At 47.4% G+C, this 17479-nt stretch overlaps 1 protein-coding gene across 1 annotated transcript in view; it reads right to left on the bottom strand.

Moving 5' to 3' along the window:
* GRHL3 (grainyhead like transcription factor 3) overlaps positions 1–17479 on the bottom strand; it is an 88949-nt gene that overhangs the window by 6299 nt on the left and 65171 nt on the right. The window contains exons 12-15 of the mRNA XM_033953596.1: positions 12183–12214; positions 9254–9336; positions 6923–7008; positions 3455–3519 (exon numbers count right to left, since the gene is read on the bottom strand). Coding sequence (XP_033809487.1) covers positions 3455–3519; positions 6923–7008; positions 9254–9336; positions 12183–12214 — 266 coding nt within the window. The remainder of the gene's footprint in view (positions 1–3454; positions 3520–6922; positions 7009–9253; positions 9337–12182; positions 12215–17479) is intronic.

Genomic DNA, 17479 nt, shown 5'->3' with positions numbered 1-17479 from the left:
AGAGGGTCCTAGCACATCTGTACTTTCTGCCAAGGGAGGCTAGAGGTGGTGGGGGAGGAGGGGGAGGAAGAGGAGGAACAGGGGTCATATTAGAGAGGTGCAACCAGGGCAATTGCTCAGAACCCCCATGAAGGATGGGTCCTCCCGAATCTGAAGGAGGTGCAACTGGTTAGGGCACTGGTCTTTGACCTAGGGGCCGCCGCGGGAGTGGACTGCTGGGCACGATGGGCCACTGGTCTGACCCAGCAGCGGCAAATCTTATGTTTTTATGTTCAGGCCCTCCTTCTGGTTTTCAGCATGTCCAGCATCAGTCCTGAGAAGGAGGATGAGAATTAGAGAATGACATGGGGACAAATTTTTCCCCGCCCCGGCGGGAACTCATTTTCCCGTCCCATCTCCGCAAATTTTTTCCTGCCCCTGCCCCATTCCTGCACACTCCGTCCTCATCTGCACAAGTCACAAGTAGCAACATTCTAGAGCTCAGATTGTGATGTCATAATGCCTCATTCCACCAATGCCTCATCTGCACAAGCCTCACTTTAAAATCCTAAGTAGCAACATTCTAGAGCTCAGATTGTGATGTCATAATGCCTCAGTCCACCAATGCCTAAGCTCCGTCCTCATCTGCACAAGCCTCAGACACTTTCAAATCATAAGTGTTTGAGGCTTGTGTAGTTAAGGCAGAGCTTACAGGATTGGGACAGGGACAGGGAGAGCGACAAAACACACGGGGACGGAACAGTGAAATTGAGTTCCTGCGGGGACGGGGAAAAATTTGTCCCCGTGTCATTCTCTAGACAAGATTTCAAGGTAAGATGAGCACCTGTTCAATTCCTAATCTGAACCCTCTCAAGCCTCTTTGAATATAGGAGGAACTGCTAAACTGCTACAGTATTTAAAGGCTAGCAAGATACTGAGCTATACCAACGATACCACGAAAAGAAGCTCAGAGAAATGTTTGATATTGATAAAAGGGGAGGCTATAAGATCACCACAATAATGCTGATGCCAAGAATATTCAGAAGATGACGAGTGTGACCAGCCGTTCGATTTTTTTTTCAGTCAAAAACTGTGTTACTATGTTACCAAAGCCAAGTGCCAGTTTGTATTTTAAAAACTACGTTCAGTATTTACGAAAACACTCCCGCTATTTGCTGTCAATTAACCATCTGTAATAATTACAAATTGTCAAATGGCTACATGTTTACTTATCAAGCAGACAAACCACTTCCACTTTTGCACATTACAAAGATGCTGACTGACTAGTTTTGTTGTGGTTTTTTTTTTTTTGATAGGCAGTGGGAGCCAAAATACGCAACTGAACGCCGCAGGACAAAATGAAATACATTGGAGGGGGGGGTCTACTCATTTGCCCCACCATCTTTAATAAATATTGAAAAGAGGTTCTTAGAGGGGTGGGACAGTCACACCTCGCTGTGGGCACGCTAAATGCTAGCGCGTACATAGAATATAATGGGTGCATTAGCATTTAGAGCAGGGGTAGGAAACTCCGGTCCTCAAGAGCCGTATTCCAGTGGGGTTTTCAGGATTTACCCAATGAATATGTATTGAAAACAGTGCATGCACATAGATCTCATGCATATTCATTGGGGAAATCCTGAAAACCCCACTGGAATACGGTTCTCGAGGACCCTGATTTAGAGTCCGCTAAGTCAGCTAGCGTGTCTTAGTAAAAGACCCCTTGTGTGAGCAATAGACTCCCACCATGCTCTGAGAACTTTACTGGAAATAGGGGTGAGGAGGGGAAGGAGGCTGATGCCACAACCCATGGTCTAAAGCAGACATGGGCAACTCCGGTCCTCGAGGGCCGGAATCCAATCGGGTTTTCAGGATTTCCTCAAGGACTAGGCCTTGAAAGCAGTGCATGCAAATAGATCTCGCGCCTATTCCTTGGGGGGAATCCTGAAAACCCGACTGGATTCCGGCCCTCGAGGACTGGAGTTGCCCATGTCTAGTCTAAAGCCATCCTGATCATCCTCAGATCTTGCACCTGATCTTCAAAAGGTAAATTGTCTACAACAGCCTTTGGCAGCTGCTTTTTTTGTGGGGTAAAATTTCTATGGGACCCCCACCCCCTGTGGGCAGACTTAAGAATGCAATCTACTGAAGTTATTTTCCAAACCTGCAGAAACCGCATTTTTTAGGAATGATCCTCTTCAGACCAACAAATTGTATGTGCATTAATATTCATTTTTAGGTGCACCGAGTGAAGGCTATTTTGAGACGGCTAATTACATTTACTCTGGCGAACATCCAGGTACCTTGATATGGTGGTTATTACATTACCCCTCCCCCCTTTTACAAAAGCACAGAAGAGGTTTTTAGCACCGGCCGGCACGCTGAATGCTCTGCATTGCTCCAACAGTCAGAGTTCCTATGATCGTCGGAGCAGCGCAGAGCATTCAGTGTGCCTGCCGGCAGTAAAAATCTCTTCTGCACTTTTGTAAAAGGTGTGTGTGGGGGTGGGGTAAGTCTCCTTCCTAAATGAAGATTATTTACTTTGACATAGATCTGATATTGAAACTTGGATGCATCAGGATTCTGGCCTACAGAGCTATTTTTTGGTGTGCTTGTGTGTGTGTGTTTTTTTTTGGGGGGGGAGCCAATTTTCAAAGTGATTTATGCAGGTAAGGGGTATTTCACCTATGTTAATCAGCTGTCTGAAAATTTTCCTCAGTGCAAGAGGAATGTTTTCAGGGGTCTATCAATTTCGAAAAGATCTTAAAACCCATTTATTTAAACAATATAATATACATTATTGATTTTCATATAGTTATAATGTTTTTATCATTTTATCTTATCCTTGTTCATTAGTTTTAATGTTTGTATTAGTTACTCTGATTTTATTAAGTATGATGTTATTATTATATTGTATGCCTGGTACCTATTGTGTAAACCGCTGGTTGGGTGATATATCAAAATAAATTATTATTATTATTATTTTTGGTCAGAGGAAAAGAGAACTTGGGCAGACAATATTTTCAAATTTCCACCTGTACTTTTCCAGCAAAAACCTACCCGAGAAGTACTGTGAGTTGCTGTAAAAGATCACGGTGGCCATGTTGACAGGCTGGCGTGAGGGGGCTGTGCTCCTGCCCCCGAAGACTGCCCGCTGGACCACCAGATATGTAGGTAGGTCTGGAGGGACCTACCTACACTTTGGGAGGGGGTAGGGCCGCTTAAATCACTCTGAATATCAGATCCCATATATTTTGTTTTCGGTGTGCCAGTAGAACAGACTTTTACTTCATCATTTAATGCCGTGGAAGGCTACACATGAGCTTCTAGCTGCAAGACAAGCAGAACTTGAATCATGTGACCTGGGTGCCACTTGTATGGACTGAGCAATGTGTATGGAAATTGCTAGTTAAACCACCTTGTTGACCCAATAAATATCACTACCGCCTGCAAGGACTGGAGGGAATGTACTTACCCACGTTTGCATTTTTTATAGACTTTGTGAATTCTGTCTTCAAGTACATCATATTTTTCTGATATCTGAAAGAGAAGAGAGCATTATTGACTGGCCAGAGGTTGTGGCTCACTAATATAGCCGTCATGCCCAGAACGTTCCAAATCAATAGAAAACACCTTTCCCCTCCCCCTTTTACAAAACCACGATAGTGGGTTTTAGCACAGGACAGCTTGCTGAATGCCCTGCGCTGCTCCCGACGCTCATAGGCATTCTATCTCGGTTTTGTAAAAACGGGGGGTGGCCCTTATAATGAGGGTTACATTCAGCTAGATGAATATACATATTTTCTATCTCTGTATAAGTTGGACTTCTGCCTATACATTATGGATGTGCACTTTTTGGAAATCTTTTCGATTTTGGGGAGTGTTTTTTCTGCTTCATGTCACACATTTTGGCTTAAAAAAGTTTTAGAATGTGAGGTAGAAATTTTCACTGCATGCACATTAATTTGTAGGTTAATATGCATTAAATTGTACATGCCTTACATTTTTTAAGGTGTGCTAAGAAATGAATGTGTGCTAATGAGTACATGTCACAAAAATGCAAGCCTAAACATATACAAATATACTAGTCATATACATTTAGAACAACTGTTTATGTGGTCCATTTATAGCAGGGGTGTCCAACCTGCGGCCTAAGGGCCGCATGTGGCCCCGTGAAGTATTTTGTGCGGCGCCAGTCAAGGGCGATGCAGTGTTTTCCTCTGCTGCTACCGGATGTTTACCATCTTGCCAGCTCCCTCCTGTGTCTTGCTGCAGCATTTTCACGTTTGTGCGGCCCCAGAAACATTTTTTTTGGCCAATACAGCCCAGTGAAGCCAAAAGGTTGGACACCCCTGATTTATAGAGATAAGTTTATCTGGCTAAATTTAGGCTTCCAGGCCTGGAACAGAGTCCTGGATTCTCCTCAATTTAAATGGATAAATTGTAGGCAGATAGTGACATTTATCCATTTCATTTGTAGGGTCCGTACTTGATGTTAACCACACGACATCAATATTTCTGTAAGACTCATTTTGGGGGCTACCCCCTTCCTCTTGTGTTACATGTCACAAATTTCACTGGATGCTGGATAAGGGAAGTGTCTAGACCAGGGGTTGTCAATGCAGTCCTCGGGATACACTCAGCCAGACAGATTTTCAGGATACCCACATTGAATATGCATGAGATAGATTTGCATACGATGGAGGCTGTGCATGTAAAAATATTCACTGTACAGTAGATGGTCTTGAAAAAAAAATTGGCTTTGGTGTATCCCAAGGAATGGATTGAGGCAACAGCCAAAGTGCAATCAGTTAAGAAAACAGCAATAGTGTCAAAAAATTGAGGTGGAAGGAAACACATCCCCAAATCTCACCCTGCTATAGTGGACTCTTGATAATGAACAATTAGGTTCTGCTCATGAAGCCCTTCCATTAGTGATCATGAAATTGGTGATCTCTCAAAATTTCACATTTGTTGAACGTGCCCTGGCACCCCAGACTGCACCATACAGACTGTAGAGAAAAGCTTCCTCTGGTTTGTCTATATTCCCTGCTTATTTACCATTATCTATGACAGTACTTCATATACAGAGTTCTCAGTATTGGTTTAAAAATATTTTACACCTAGGACCCCCAATGCTTTTGATTTCAAAGCATCTCTTATGGGAAACCTTGCTGAGCAGAATCAAAGAACATAAGAATTGCCGCTGCTGGGTCAGACCAGTGGTCCATCATGTCCAGCAGTCCGCTCACCCGGTGGCCCTTTGGTCAAAGACCAGCGCCCTAACTGAGACTAGCCCTACCTGCATATGTTCCGGTTCAGCGGGAACTTGTCTAACTTTGTCTTGAATCCCTGGAGGGTGTTTTCCCCTATGACAGACTCCAGAAGAGCGTTTCAGTTTTCTACCACTTTCTGGGTGAAGAAGAACTTCCTTACGTTTGTACGGAATCTGTCCCCTTTTAACTTTAGAGAGTGCCCTCTCGTTTTCCCTATCTTGGAGAGGGTGAACAACCTGTCCTTATCTACTAAGTCTATCCCCTTCAGTACTTTGAATGTTTCGATCATGTCCCCCCCTCTCAATCTCCTCTGTTCGAGGGAGAAGAGGCCATGTGGGTCACCATTGCTGAATAACTGAAGCTGACAATGCAAATGGAGAGAAAATATGCTGAGAGTAACTGTACTTCTCCCATTGAACGTCTTAAAAACACCAGTAAAGGGATGGTCTTGGACGGTCATTCTTCAAAATGTGATTAGAACTCTTGTGGCCAGAATTCAATTTGGCCGACTGGCCAGAAGCACACAGCTGACTCTGCATTATAGTTTTATTCTAAGTTAGTCATGAGTTGCATTACCCCAGTAAGGCCTCCTGGACACTACTGATAGCGATAGGAGACAAACCCTAGTGTGCTATTATTAGTCTTGTATTTAAGGGCGTCACTTCATCAATAGTTGGTCTCTCAATTCCAGATGTTGGTATACTACACTTCTCCCCCCCTCCCCCCACCGCACCCCTTCTGACAGTGGGCAGTGACATGACAGCATTACTCATTTGCTACTACTCATGTACAATATGGTGCCTCCCAGTGGTGGCACCGGGAAGCTCTGTAGGAAAAGCAAAAGTCTATTTTGGGTCAGTCAGGAGAGGGCAATAGGGCACAGAAACACTTTTGCCAGGCTGGACTTTTGAACATGATATATTTTTGCTTGCTTTTGGCTATATGACAGCGCAGCATATTGGTTATTGAAGAAGGCTGGGAAATCTGGCAATGTGATGGCTAAATTTCCAATTTATTGCCCGTTGGGATGGTTTTGCAGAATGCAATCAACAAATAAACTAAGAGACCTGCTCATTACACTAATGATATCCTTTCACTGTATTTTGAGAGCTCTTCTTTCTCATTAGCACATTAAGCCCTGACCTAAGGAAGAAAGAGCTGACATAGTAAGGGGGGGAGGGGGTTCACCCCAGGCGCCTTCTGCGCAGGGGTTTCGGTGCCTCTCCTCTTCTCCGCTCCCCTATACCTCTTGAAATGCTCAATGACGCAAACAGAATCTTCCACCTGCTGCCCCTGCTCCCTTCTGACACCACTTCCTGATTGTGGGACCCGCATGCGACGTCAGACGAGAGCCGAGGCCGGCGCAAGCAGCAGGTGGAAGATGCCGTCCACACTAGCAAATATTTCAAGAGGTGCACGGGCTGGGGGGCACGTGGCATAGCAGGGAAGAGTAGGGGGTGCATTGCATGGCGATGCCGTGCACCACCACTCTGGCCGTCAACCTCCCTCGCTACGCCACTGAAGGAAGCGGTGATCTCTGCAGCTAGTCAAAAATAGATGCGGCCTAACAAGAAGACGCGTTTCCAAGTAGGCCAATCACAAGATCATTGATGCTATGGACTAACTTTATAATTAATGGTGCAAATAAAGTTCAGGGTTAAACTTACTGCATTCCTCAGTCCCTTGAGATCAGGCGTTTTTAGCATTAAGGCATTAAAGGCTTCTTCCGATTCTCTCCGTACATATAATAATACTGAAAATACAGAATAGCAGGGTTAGTTTGTCTTCTGTTATTTTTCAGAGCACCATGGTTTAAGCTGGTATTATGAGGTCCTGCAATATTCATGCTTTCTTTGGAAATGTCTTCTTTTCTTTAAATTTATTTATCGCCTGCCCTTATGCAGAGCGAGTTACATATTAACATACAAAATAAAACATAACATTTGTCCCTGGCTGTGTTCTTTTTTAATCTTGTGCAAATGTCCGAGCTCAGCTAAACCCTCATTTTTTTATACAGTCTAAACTAGAGATCTGCAAGGGAATGGGGATCGCGGGAATCTCGCGGGTCCTGCGGGAATCCCCTCTAACCCACGGGACTCCCACGGGGACCCCCCTCTGGCCCACGGGACTCCCACGGGGACAGAAAGCTTTGGAAGCAGGGTTCATCCATATAATATAATGGACACGTCAGCCTTAGTAAAAGAGGGGGTTTATAAGTTAATTACCTGAACAGAAAAGAAAAAAAGGGTTCCACCAAAGAGATTCCACAAGGGAAACAGCAGCGCAAACACAAAAGAAACTGTGGAATTGATGATCCTGTCAGAAGAAATTGCTGCTTTTTATGGGGACGGGCGGGGATGGAGGTAATTCCTTGCAGGGATGGGTGGGGACGGAGAGGATCCTGGTGGGGACGGGCGGGGATGGGTGGGATTTCTGTCTCCGCACAACTCTCTAGTCTATACCTTCATGCGATTTGAACATCTTGGTGACATAATCGGGGAAGACATAATAAGCCCCCAGTCACAGAACATCATCGTTTTTTCGAGATCTTTTTTTTTCCCCAAATACCCCCTTTATCTGTACAAAAATGCTAGCTCTTAAGAAGACAGAGTGGTAACCCAAAATATACCCATTCCTCATCTTCAGAATGTCTTGGTTTCTACTGGTTTGCGTTTTTTGGGGTTTTGGATTTTGGTGCAAAACTACTTTGCTGTGATGTGCGAAAAGCAATATGGAAAAATCTTTTAGTGAAGAGAGAGGCCCACATCTCATCAAATTGAAGAGGAGACAGACATTTTGAAAAGAAGAATGTGTGTTGAGTTTAGTCTAATATTGAGGGGCAGTGGGACACTTTATGGTTGGAGGGGTTCAAGCCAACCAAACTCCAGTCCTGCTTGCTGGCTCTCTATTTTACTGATGTGGTGTCAGGCAAAATAATGGTCGAACCATGGTCCCAGTGACCCACCCTATTCCCCTGCCTCTCTCACCATTCGTGATAGCAGTTTACAAAAAAATTAATAATGAAAACATCAAAAGAAGGGGACCATATAAATAGGGTTACCAGATGTCTGGATCTACCCAGACAGGTCCTCTTTTTAGAGAGCTGTCTAGGCATCTGGATGGGTTTTCTAAAACCATTGAACTCAGGGTCGCATCTGGAGGGCATCCGCGCATGTGTGATGTCATCATGTCGCACCCGCAGATGCCATCCAGACGTGGCCCCGAATGAAGTTTGTGTGGTGCTGGGGTTGGGGGTTGGAATGGGGGTGGGGCTGTGGGCAGAACAGGGTGGGGCCACACGTTCTCTTTTTTTTTATAGTAAAAATCTGGTAACCCTACATATAAAGGCAGAGAACCAAGAGGTAAGAAAGGAAGAGATTGGGGATGTGGCTGAGAAAGGGCATTCTTTTTTTATATGTCTTTATTAGCAATTGCGAATTGAACATACAACCAGTAGTGAAGAAAGCATAAAAACAGAACAAGTAGTGAAACAGCAATGGAGAACGGTGACATCAAATAGCTCACAGTATCAAAACCAAGCGGCTGGATGTCCAACACAATTGACATTTTGTGTGTAATATACAAACCCCCCCCCCCAACAAACACACACAAGTCCCAAACACCCGGCTTCAAGCCGCAACAATCATACAACAAACATCCCACAAGCATACCCCCAAACAACCACCACACCTAGCATACACGAACACCCACCCGGGCAGACACCCCTGGAGGTAGCATAGAGAGGACGCGGCCTCCATCCAAGAAAAATCAAGTACTCAGGTTCGTGTCCTCCGACTCCGAACTGGGACATAAATTTAAAGCCCGCTTCCATAAATCGGAATAACACCGGAGGGCAAGAGTCCCAGGCTGGGGAATGCGTTGAAGTTCATATTGCCCCCACCTCGGCAAAACGAGCAATCCACTGCGGGAAAGAGCTTACTGACTCAGCATGAGGGCAGAGGAGAGAATATCTCTGAGACTTTGTGCAAGACGTTTACCTCTTTGTGGGTCTTCATCCTTCAGCTGTTTGGACGGTGAAGGATCAAATTCATCTGGGAATGACTGACAGCTCCGTTTCAAACTAGGGAGACAAGTGAAAGGAAACGCCAGAATGAAAAATCATGCTGCATAAAATGAGCCAGTTTACAATAGTCAGGGCTAGTTAACCAGATTCCCACAGAATATTTGAATAACTCGATAGTGCCTGGAATAAACTAACCCACTGCTGTATTATCTGGTTAGTACTGGGGTGATCGGGGACAGAATTCAGACAGAGCTTTCCTAAGCTAATGTGGTAGTTATTCAGAAAACGTCGCTGCATATCAGCAATACCCAGTAACTCCCAGAGGGGGCCCTAGATTCGGATATTCAGCGCCGGTTCCTGGATAAGGTCTGGCACTACTATTCCTTCTAAGCTGAGCGAGAGTCCTCCACCTATAGTCCTGTCAGCGGAGGGCATCGTTTTGCCATTACATTTTCAATAGTGAGGTATGGGCAAGCTGTGCCGGACTCCATAGAACATGCCTGTCTCTAAAGATTGATAAGATTATGAAGCATCGTCCCCTACTGGCAGCAATGCAGTTGGAGGACTCCCACCCAGCTCAGAGGGAACGGTGGCTGCACCATATATCCGGGTCTAATTCAGCCAGCAGTGGCCACTGTTTAAAGAAATGCTGACCCCAGCCACTGGCTGAATCTTGAACCCATAGATTTTAGCAGGTATTTACATCTTTTATCTCTGACTTCATCTCTACCATCTAGGTCAAGAATGCAAAATTTCAGTTCACAGTTGCTAAAAAGTGGAAGCCCCAACTGTAGAGATATAAAAAAAAAAAAAAAAATGCATGCCAGCTGCCTCTTTATGGCTTTGTCCATTGGAGGTGGGAGGGTTAAGCTTATGAAATCTTCTGTTTACAATTCTTTTACGAGTTCTTGACTTAGTCTCCCTTCCCCCATCTCATTGCTTTCCTTACTAAAAAGCTAGCGGCACTTTCATGTGAAATATTTATGGAAAAATAATGAATTCTTTATGGGCTGTGATACTTTTTACTAGAGCAGTGCAAGGCGGATCCAAGGACATTATGGTCTTTGGAGGGCAAGTGAGCACGACATCCAAACGAGAGAGCTTCGTAGTCTTGAGCGCTCCCATCCATTGGATCATTTGTGTTTCAAAGCCCATAGAGAAGCTTGTTTTCTCCAGGATCCATCGGCTCTAAGTTAGAGAATGGAAGAGCAGGTGTCTTGGAGTTGGCCATGAGTCTTACATTACCCTCTGCCTAGTTGCTGGTTTGCTTTTCAACCAAAGACCACATCAAGATAACAGTGAGCCTTTTTCACTTGGTAGGATGCAGATACAATATGGGAAAAGCTCTGCTTTGAGTGTGGTTGTATAACTACAAAAAAGGCGGTATACAAATCCCTAATCCCTTTCCCTGATGTCATAAAACCTCATTCACCAATAAAAGTCAACCTCATCAGTGATGTCACAATGGCTTCATTGTTCTATACTTGACTGACTTCAGCTATTGTATTGGAGGAGAGTGTGGCACAGTGGTTAGAGCTCCAGCCTCAACACCCTGAGGTTGTGGGTTCAAACCCACGCTGCTCCTTGTGACCGTGGGCAAGTCACTTAATTTTCCACTGCCCCCAGGTACATTAGAGAGATTATGAGCCCACTGGGACAGACAGGGAAAATGCTTGAAGGACCTGTGTGTAAACCACTTTGAGTGTGGTTGAGTAACTACAAAAAGGTGGTATACAAGTCCCAATCCCTTACTATAGAACTGTGCCCAGCTGGTACATATACATGACTCTGTAATGTTCACGTGTGTAACTGCTACCATTCATCTGAGCATGCAAATGGTGTATACATTTAGGTGTTTCAAGTTTATTAGGTTTTTATATACTGCCTATCAAGGTTATCTAAGCGGTTTTACAATCAGGTACACTCCTCCCTCCTTATTCACGGTTTCGGTACCCGCAGTTTCGACTATTCGGGGTTTTTAGCATGCTGGCCCCTCCTCCAAATTAAATCATCCATGGCCAATTTTATACAACTAGAAACAAAAATTTATACAACTGCCACCAACAACTATTCCAAATCAAGTAAAGGGATGCATACCTGGCATTTCAAAGAGGTGGGTTAAAGCCTCATTTCCACCTGGCCAAATGCAACTGCAGTTCATCTCCGCCAGGATCCTCGCATGCCAGGCGGTGGCTGCTGCCTCCCCTGCGAGCTCCTGTTGCCATGGCCCAAATTGGAGCGCCGCCCAGCCATTGGCCGAGACGGTCACATGAGCACCACTGGAATTTGGGTCTGCGGCTCTGAGGAGACAGGCTGGGCGAGGGGGACCCAGAGGTAAGCATGGCGGCTTGGTGGGGTGGGAGGGGTTGGAGTGATGCAACGGAATTTGGCGGTAGGCTTCTCTCTTTCCCCTGCTCTGTAGACGGGGCCAGGGTTAAGGAGAGACCCAGGCAGGCGGGGGGAGGAAGTGAATAACTTTCTCATGTTATTCGCGGTTTTATCATATTCTTGAGGGTTTTTAACAGAAAACCGTGAATAACATATGAGAAAGTTATTCACGGTTTTTCCATATTCGCAGCTATGTTCCGCCCGTAACCACCGTGAATACGGAGGGAGGAGTGTATTCAAGCATTTTCCCCTATCTGTCCTGATGGGCTCACAATCTATCTAACATACTTGGGGCTAGGAAGGACTGAGTGACTTTCCCAGGGTCATAAGGAGCAGCGTGGGGCTCAAACCCACAACCCCAGGGTGCTGAGGCTGTAGCTTTAACCACTGCGCCACACACTCCTCAGTGCTCACATTACCGAACGAGGGCAAGGTACGGCACTGGTGCTTTCTGAAACACAAGTTTGAAGCTCTAGAATGTGGTTTCACAAGTAATAGGACATTTTTCTCCATACCTGGATTTGTTATCTGGCACTGCAGGGATTACCTTCATTGAAAAGAAAAAAAAAAAGACATGTTTATTGTCACAGTTCTTCATAATCTCAGAATCTATACAGACTCTTGTCTCCCACAGACTATCCTGTCCAAGGCTTTGTTTTCAGAGAGCTGGCACTTTCGGCTCATGTTCATGCCCTCGTCTGACTGTCACATTAATTCCCCTCCCTTCCCCCTAGTTTACATTGCCACATTCCTCTCTGGCTGACGGGGAACATTTGTCATTTCGCCGAGCTCCAGTGAATCAAATTAACCTAAAGGAAGGGTCGGCCTCCATACTGGGGCTCGAATGCACCATATGGAGCTTCCGCTTTTCTCATGGGCCAGGGGGATTTTGTATTTGGAATCCGTCTTTAATAGAAAGTGTAGTTACTTACCTGTAAAGTAGGTTCTCCGTGGACAGCAGGATAGTCAGCCACATATGAGTGTTGTCCCAACACCTCCCAATTTGCGGATAAGCTCTCCAATAGCTTAGAGAGATTTTTTTTTTTTTTCTCTGAGCATGTGCAGTGCTCGGGCCCCACTGGGCATGCCCGAGCCCTACCCATTTCCCCCTGCTTCCCCCTAATCCCCAGGATGTTCCTAGCTGTGGCCGGGTCCGCCATATGGGGAGGCGGGTGGGTTGTGTGGCTGACTATCCTGCTGTCCACGGAGAACCTACGTTACAGGTAAGTAACTACACTTTCTCCTAGGACAAGCAGGATGAGTCAGCCACATATGGGTGACTCCCTAGCCGAGGGATGTACCGACTGGACCTGCGCCTTAGCGCTTTGTGCATCCCTCGCCTGGCTGTGGAGGCCGAGCCGGGCAGGGTAATCAGGCAAAGCAGGTAAAGTTGTGGAAACAAGGTTTTAGATAAAGTGCTGTGTTAACTGAGCAATAATACTCTCAGAACAATGAACTGGTCAATGACAATCAATGAACAGTGAGAAACCAACTGGTCAACAGTGACCATTCGTACTTGCATGTGAGAATTCATACTTGCCTATTCCACATTCAGTCTAGACAGGAGTGCTGGAAGACCTACTTAACTCACAGAACAGCAAAACTGGTCAATGACAATCAATGAACAGTGAGAAAACCAACTGGTCAACGGTGACAATTCATAACTGGTCAATAGTGACAATTCGTACTTGCATATGAGAATTCATACTTGCCTATTCCACATTCAGACTAGACAGGATTGCTGGAAGACCTACTTAACTCACAGAACAGTGAAATTGGTCAATGACAATCAATGAACAGTGAGAAACCAACTGATCAACAGTGACAAATCGTACTTGCATGTGAGAATTCATACTTGCCTATTCCACATTCAGTCTAGGAAGGAGTGCTGGAAGACCTATTTAATCAATATCTATAACACCCTACTTGAACAGTGTTTGTCGATATTTATAACACCCTACTTGATCAGTGTTTGTCAAGGCTGTGCTAGTGGTTGCTATCCCTCCCGGGAGGGAAGAGCCACTTGCAAGACTGCTCGGCCGAATGCATTTGGAGCGTGGAATGCTATGTCGAGGCAGTAGTGCTTGGTGAAGGTGTGCATGGAGGACCAAGTGGCTGCATCGCAGATGTCCCCTATTGGTGTGTGGTGCAGAAGTGCCGTTGTGTTGGCTATGGTTCTGTGCTGGTGGGCGTTGGCTCCCACCTGCGGTTGATTCTGCGCTTTTCTATAGGTGAAGGGGATGCACTCTTATATCCAGCGCGAGCGCCTGCGTTTGGTGGCCGGAAGTCCTGGTCTGTTTTGGTCGTAAGAGACGAACAATTGAGGCTTGTCTAATCTGCTGCATAGTCAGGGCCCGCACACAGTCCAGGAGGTGTTGCTGAGGTGGCAGTGTGCCTCCCTGTGGGGAGATGTAGAGTGCCGGGAGGCACGCTGAAGCCACCTTCGGTAAGAATCGGGGGTGGGTTCTGGGTACCACCCTGTTCTCATGAGGGAGTGTGTCGGTAGACACGATGGTCAGGGTTTTCCCAGCCAGGAATACGGGATCTGCCTCCCCCAAAGATTTGAAGGGGTCGAGGTGAGATGATGCGGCACCAAGTTGAGGTCCCATTCGGGCGGTGGTGGTCTGGCCGGTGGGTGCAGATTGGACAGTCCCTTCATGAAATTTTGTGATTACTGGATCCCTCGACACTAGTTTGCTGTCTAGGCCAGCGTGGTATGCCGTGATTGCACTTAGGTGGACCTTGATGGAAATGGGTTTTAGGTCCCCCTGAGATAAGCTCAGTATGTACTGCAGGATGTCCGGTATGGGGCAGTTGTAGGGGTCTCGCTGCGTGTCTGTGCACTGGTAGCGGGACCTTCTCCCTTTCAACCCATAGCGTTTTCTGGTTGAAGGTCTTCTGGCTGCCATAAGAATGTGCTCCACGTCTTGTGGTAGGTTCATCCTCTCATCATCCATGCGGTCAGGGCTAAGGAACGCAGGTCATGGTGGAGGGTAAGGTTCCCGCGTTGTGTAATGAGAACTGCACTGATCGGGAGCGGGGAGAGGTGGGTGAACCGCTATCCCTTGCCGGAACGGGAACCATGGTTGCAGGAGCCCGAACAGGGCAATCATGATCACCGTTGCTCTGTCCTGAAGAATCTTCTGCAGGACTTAGGGTGTTCCAGCTCACAGACAGACCGTCGGGGCTGAGACGGCGATGGGTTGATCTCTTTGCGCAGAAGGTCGAGTATTTTGAGTTCGGTTCGGTTGCAAACAGGTCGATGATCGGTGTGCCCCAGGTGCTGAAGATCTTCTTCATCGCCGCTGGGATGAGACACCACTCATCGGGATCCAGCTGGTGGCTGAGTCTTTCTGCCAGGTCGTTCTGCTCCCACAGGAGGTAAGTTGCCTGGATGGGGCATTGAATAGAGTTGGAGAACTCCCACATGTGGCAAGCTTCCTTGCATAGCGAGGTCGACCCTGTCCCTCCCTGTTTGTTGATATAGTGCAAGGCCACCTGGTTTTCTGTTTGGGTGAGGACTGCCCTGCCTGTTTGAAGGTTTCGAGGGCATTCCCTAAGGCCCTGAGCTCCAGTAGGTGGGTAGTCAGAGGTTGGGTACACTGGTCCCAGTGACGTCTGAGGTGCCCTTTCAGGGATCACATGAGTAGTCTGGTGTGCTGCACAACAAAGACCGGAGCGTGCTGACGATGAGCTGCTGGCAGGGATGCGCTGGGCCAGGGATGTCATGGCGTCGATCTGGTAGTCCCGTAGGACGGCCTTGGTCTGCGTGGTGTTGATGACTGCCCAGATGAACGATATCCCCTGGGTGGGTATCAGGTGGGATTTCATGTAGTTGATGAGGAACCCCAGTACTTGGAGGAGGGTTATGGTGGTTGACGGGGCTGCCAGCTGTCGAGATAAGATAGGACGCGCACCCCTTGAAGGCGAGGATGTGCCACTGCCACGCACTTTGTGAACGCTCTTGGAGCCGTTGAGAGTCCAAGGGGCAAGACCTTGTACTGGAGGCGTCTGTCTTGGCTTTAGAAGCGACAATGCCTCCTGTGGGCTGGGTGCATGGGATACTAGCCAATACTCGGGCTGTAACAGGGCCAAGACTGTACCCAGAGAGTGCGTCTGGACCTTGTGTATGCATCTGTTGAGCTTACAGAGATCCAGGAACGAGCGTTGTCCTTGTCCATGGTGACGCGGGGGTTCCTGGAGTAGAAACCCCTTGGTGATCTCCTCTGTTCGTCACCGCCTCTATTGATTCTGCCGAAGCAGGTCCTCTCCTTGCTGCAGGAAAGTTGGGTCGTCAGATGGAGGGTGCCCCGCCCACTCAGGGGGGGGGGCGGGAGTGGAGACGAATTCGGAATCCCTGCTTGATGATGCTGAGGGCCCACTGGTCGATGGTGATCCTGGGCCAAGCCTTCGCAGACAATCTGATCATGCTGGGCCGGAGGGTGATCAAGGTTCTGTTTTTGTCTTGGGGAGAGGGCTGTCCTTGGATGCCCCTGCCCCTCGGGCGGTGCTTGTTTGCGAAGCAGTTATGTTACTGTTGCGAGCGCTGGGGCACAGAGTGCTGCCAGTGTGGACTGGCTCAGTTGTGAGCTGGAGTCTCTATTTTATTTTATTTATTTATTTTCTCTCACTGGCCTCCTGATAAAGCCGCATCTGGAACTGGAGCGCAGCAATTCGTGCGCTCAGCATTGTGCCCTCGTAGGTCTTTTTCCCCGTGGAAACCAGGGTTTTTCAGGTCCTTCCCAGACGGGGGTTGGAGGGGGGGGTCGTGCTGCCCTGTTTCTCTTAAGCTACCGCAATGTCCATGTATGGCTGCTGCGGGTTGTCGAATCCCTGGGCTGGAAAGATCTGGTACTTCCATCCCAGTCTCTTTGATGTTGGTTGCCCTGAGGAGGGAGTCAGCCAAATCTTGTCTCTGCAGTCCAGGAGTTCTTGTGGACTGGAATCGCCACTGCCTGCGTGAAGTACTGATACTGGTAGTTCAGGCCTTGTAGTACTCTGTCTTGGGTACTTGTTGTCCACCCACGTGGATCTTGAGAAAGGCTGTGAGTTTCTGGAGGGACTTGGGGTGAGTCCTCGTTTGTTTTATTTTAGTAAATATTTATTTATTTTTGTGGGTGGTGACTCGGGGCGTGGCTGGAGGCTGGTGTGTAGCTTGTTCCTCCGTTGCTTGGGTGCATGGCATGCCGCTGAACCGCGCCATGTTGTTGTGCGTGGCTCCTTCTAAAGGGGGGCATTGTGGGGTGTGTAGCCCGCTGAGAGAGGAGTGGGTCAGCAGGAGGATTAACTGTGGCTGCTGGTCCCACCTCTGGTGGTTCGCAGGTTCATGTGCTGCTCCACTTGACTGGTTGGGTGGCTCCATGTACCCCACCGCCCTTCTCTGTCCTTCTTGAGAGGGGGGGGAGAGCCTGCAGAGAGGGGGCAGGATGCACCCCTTCATCTGTGCCAGTGCTCCTGGCTGCGTTTCCCACTGTGCCTGGTGGCAGAGAAAGAGGAGTGATAATGCCTCTTGAGTGGGCTTCTCCTGCTGTACTGCCTATTGTATATTAAACTGTACAGCGCTGCATATGCCTTTCAGTGCTATAGAAATCATGAATAGTACAGAGTCCCTCATGCTAGCTGGAAAAGCACTCTGCCTAGGTTTTATGAAGAGCAAACAGCTTTTTAGACTGAGGAGTTTCAAACCCCCACCCTTGGAGAGGCATGGTCTGGCATGCCGCATCTCTGAAGATATCAGCACCCTACTGAGAAAGGCAGACTCCTCGTTCCCAACCTGAGAGGGGGAGGGGGGCAGGGTGGGAAAGGTGTGAAT

This window comes from Geotrypetes seraphini, chromosome 8 (genome assembly GCF_902459505.1).
Source record: "Geotrypetes seraphini chromosome 8, aGeoSer1.1, whole genome shotgun sequence".
Taxonomy (NCBI): Eukaryota; Metazoa; Chordata; class Amphibia; order Gymnophiona; family Dermophiidae; genus Geotrypetes; species Geotrypetes seraphini.
The sequence above is the reverse complement of the archived record's forward strand: the minus strand, read 5'-3'. Positions and strand labels throughout refer to the sequence as shown.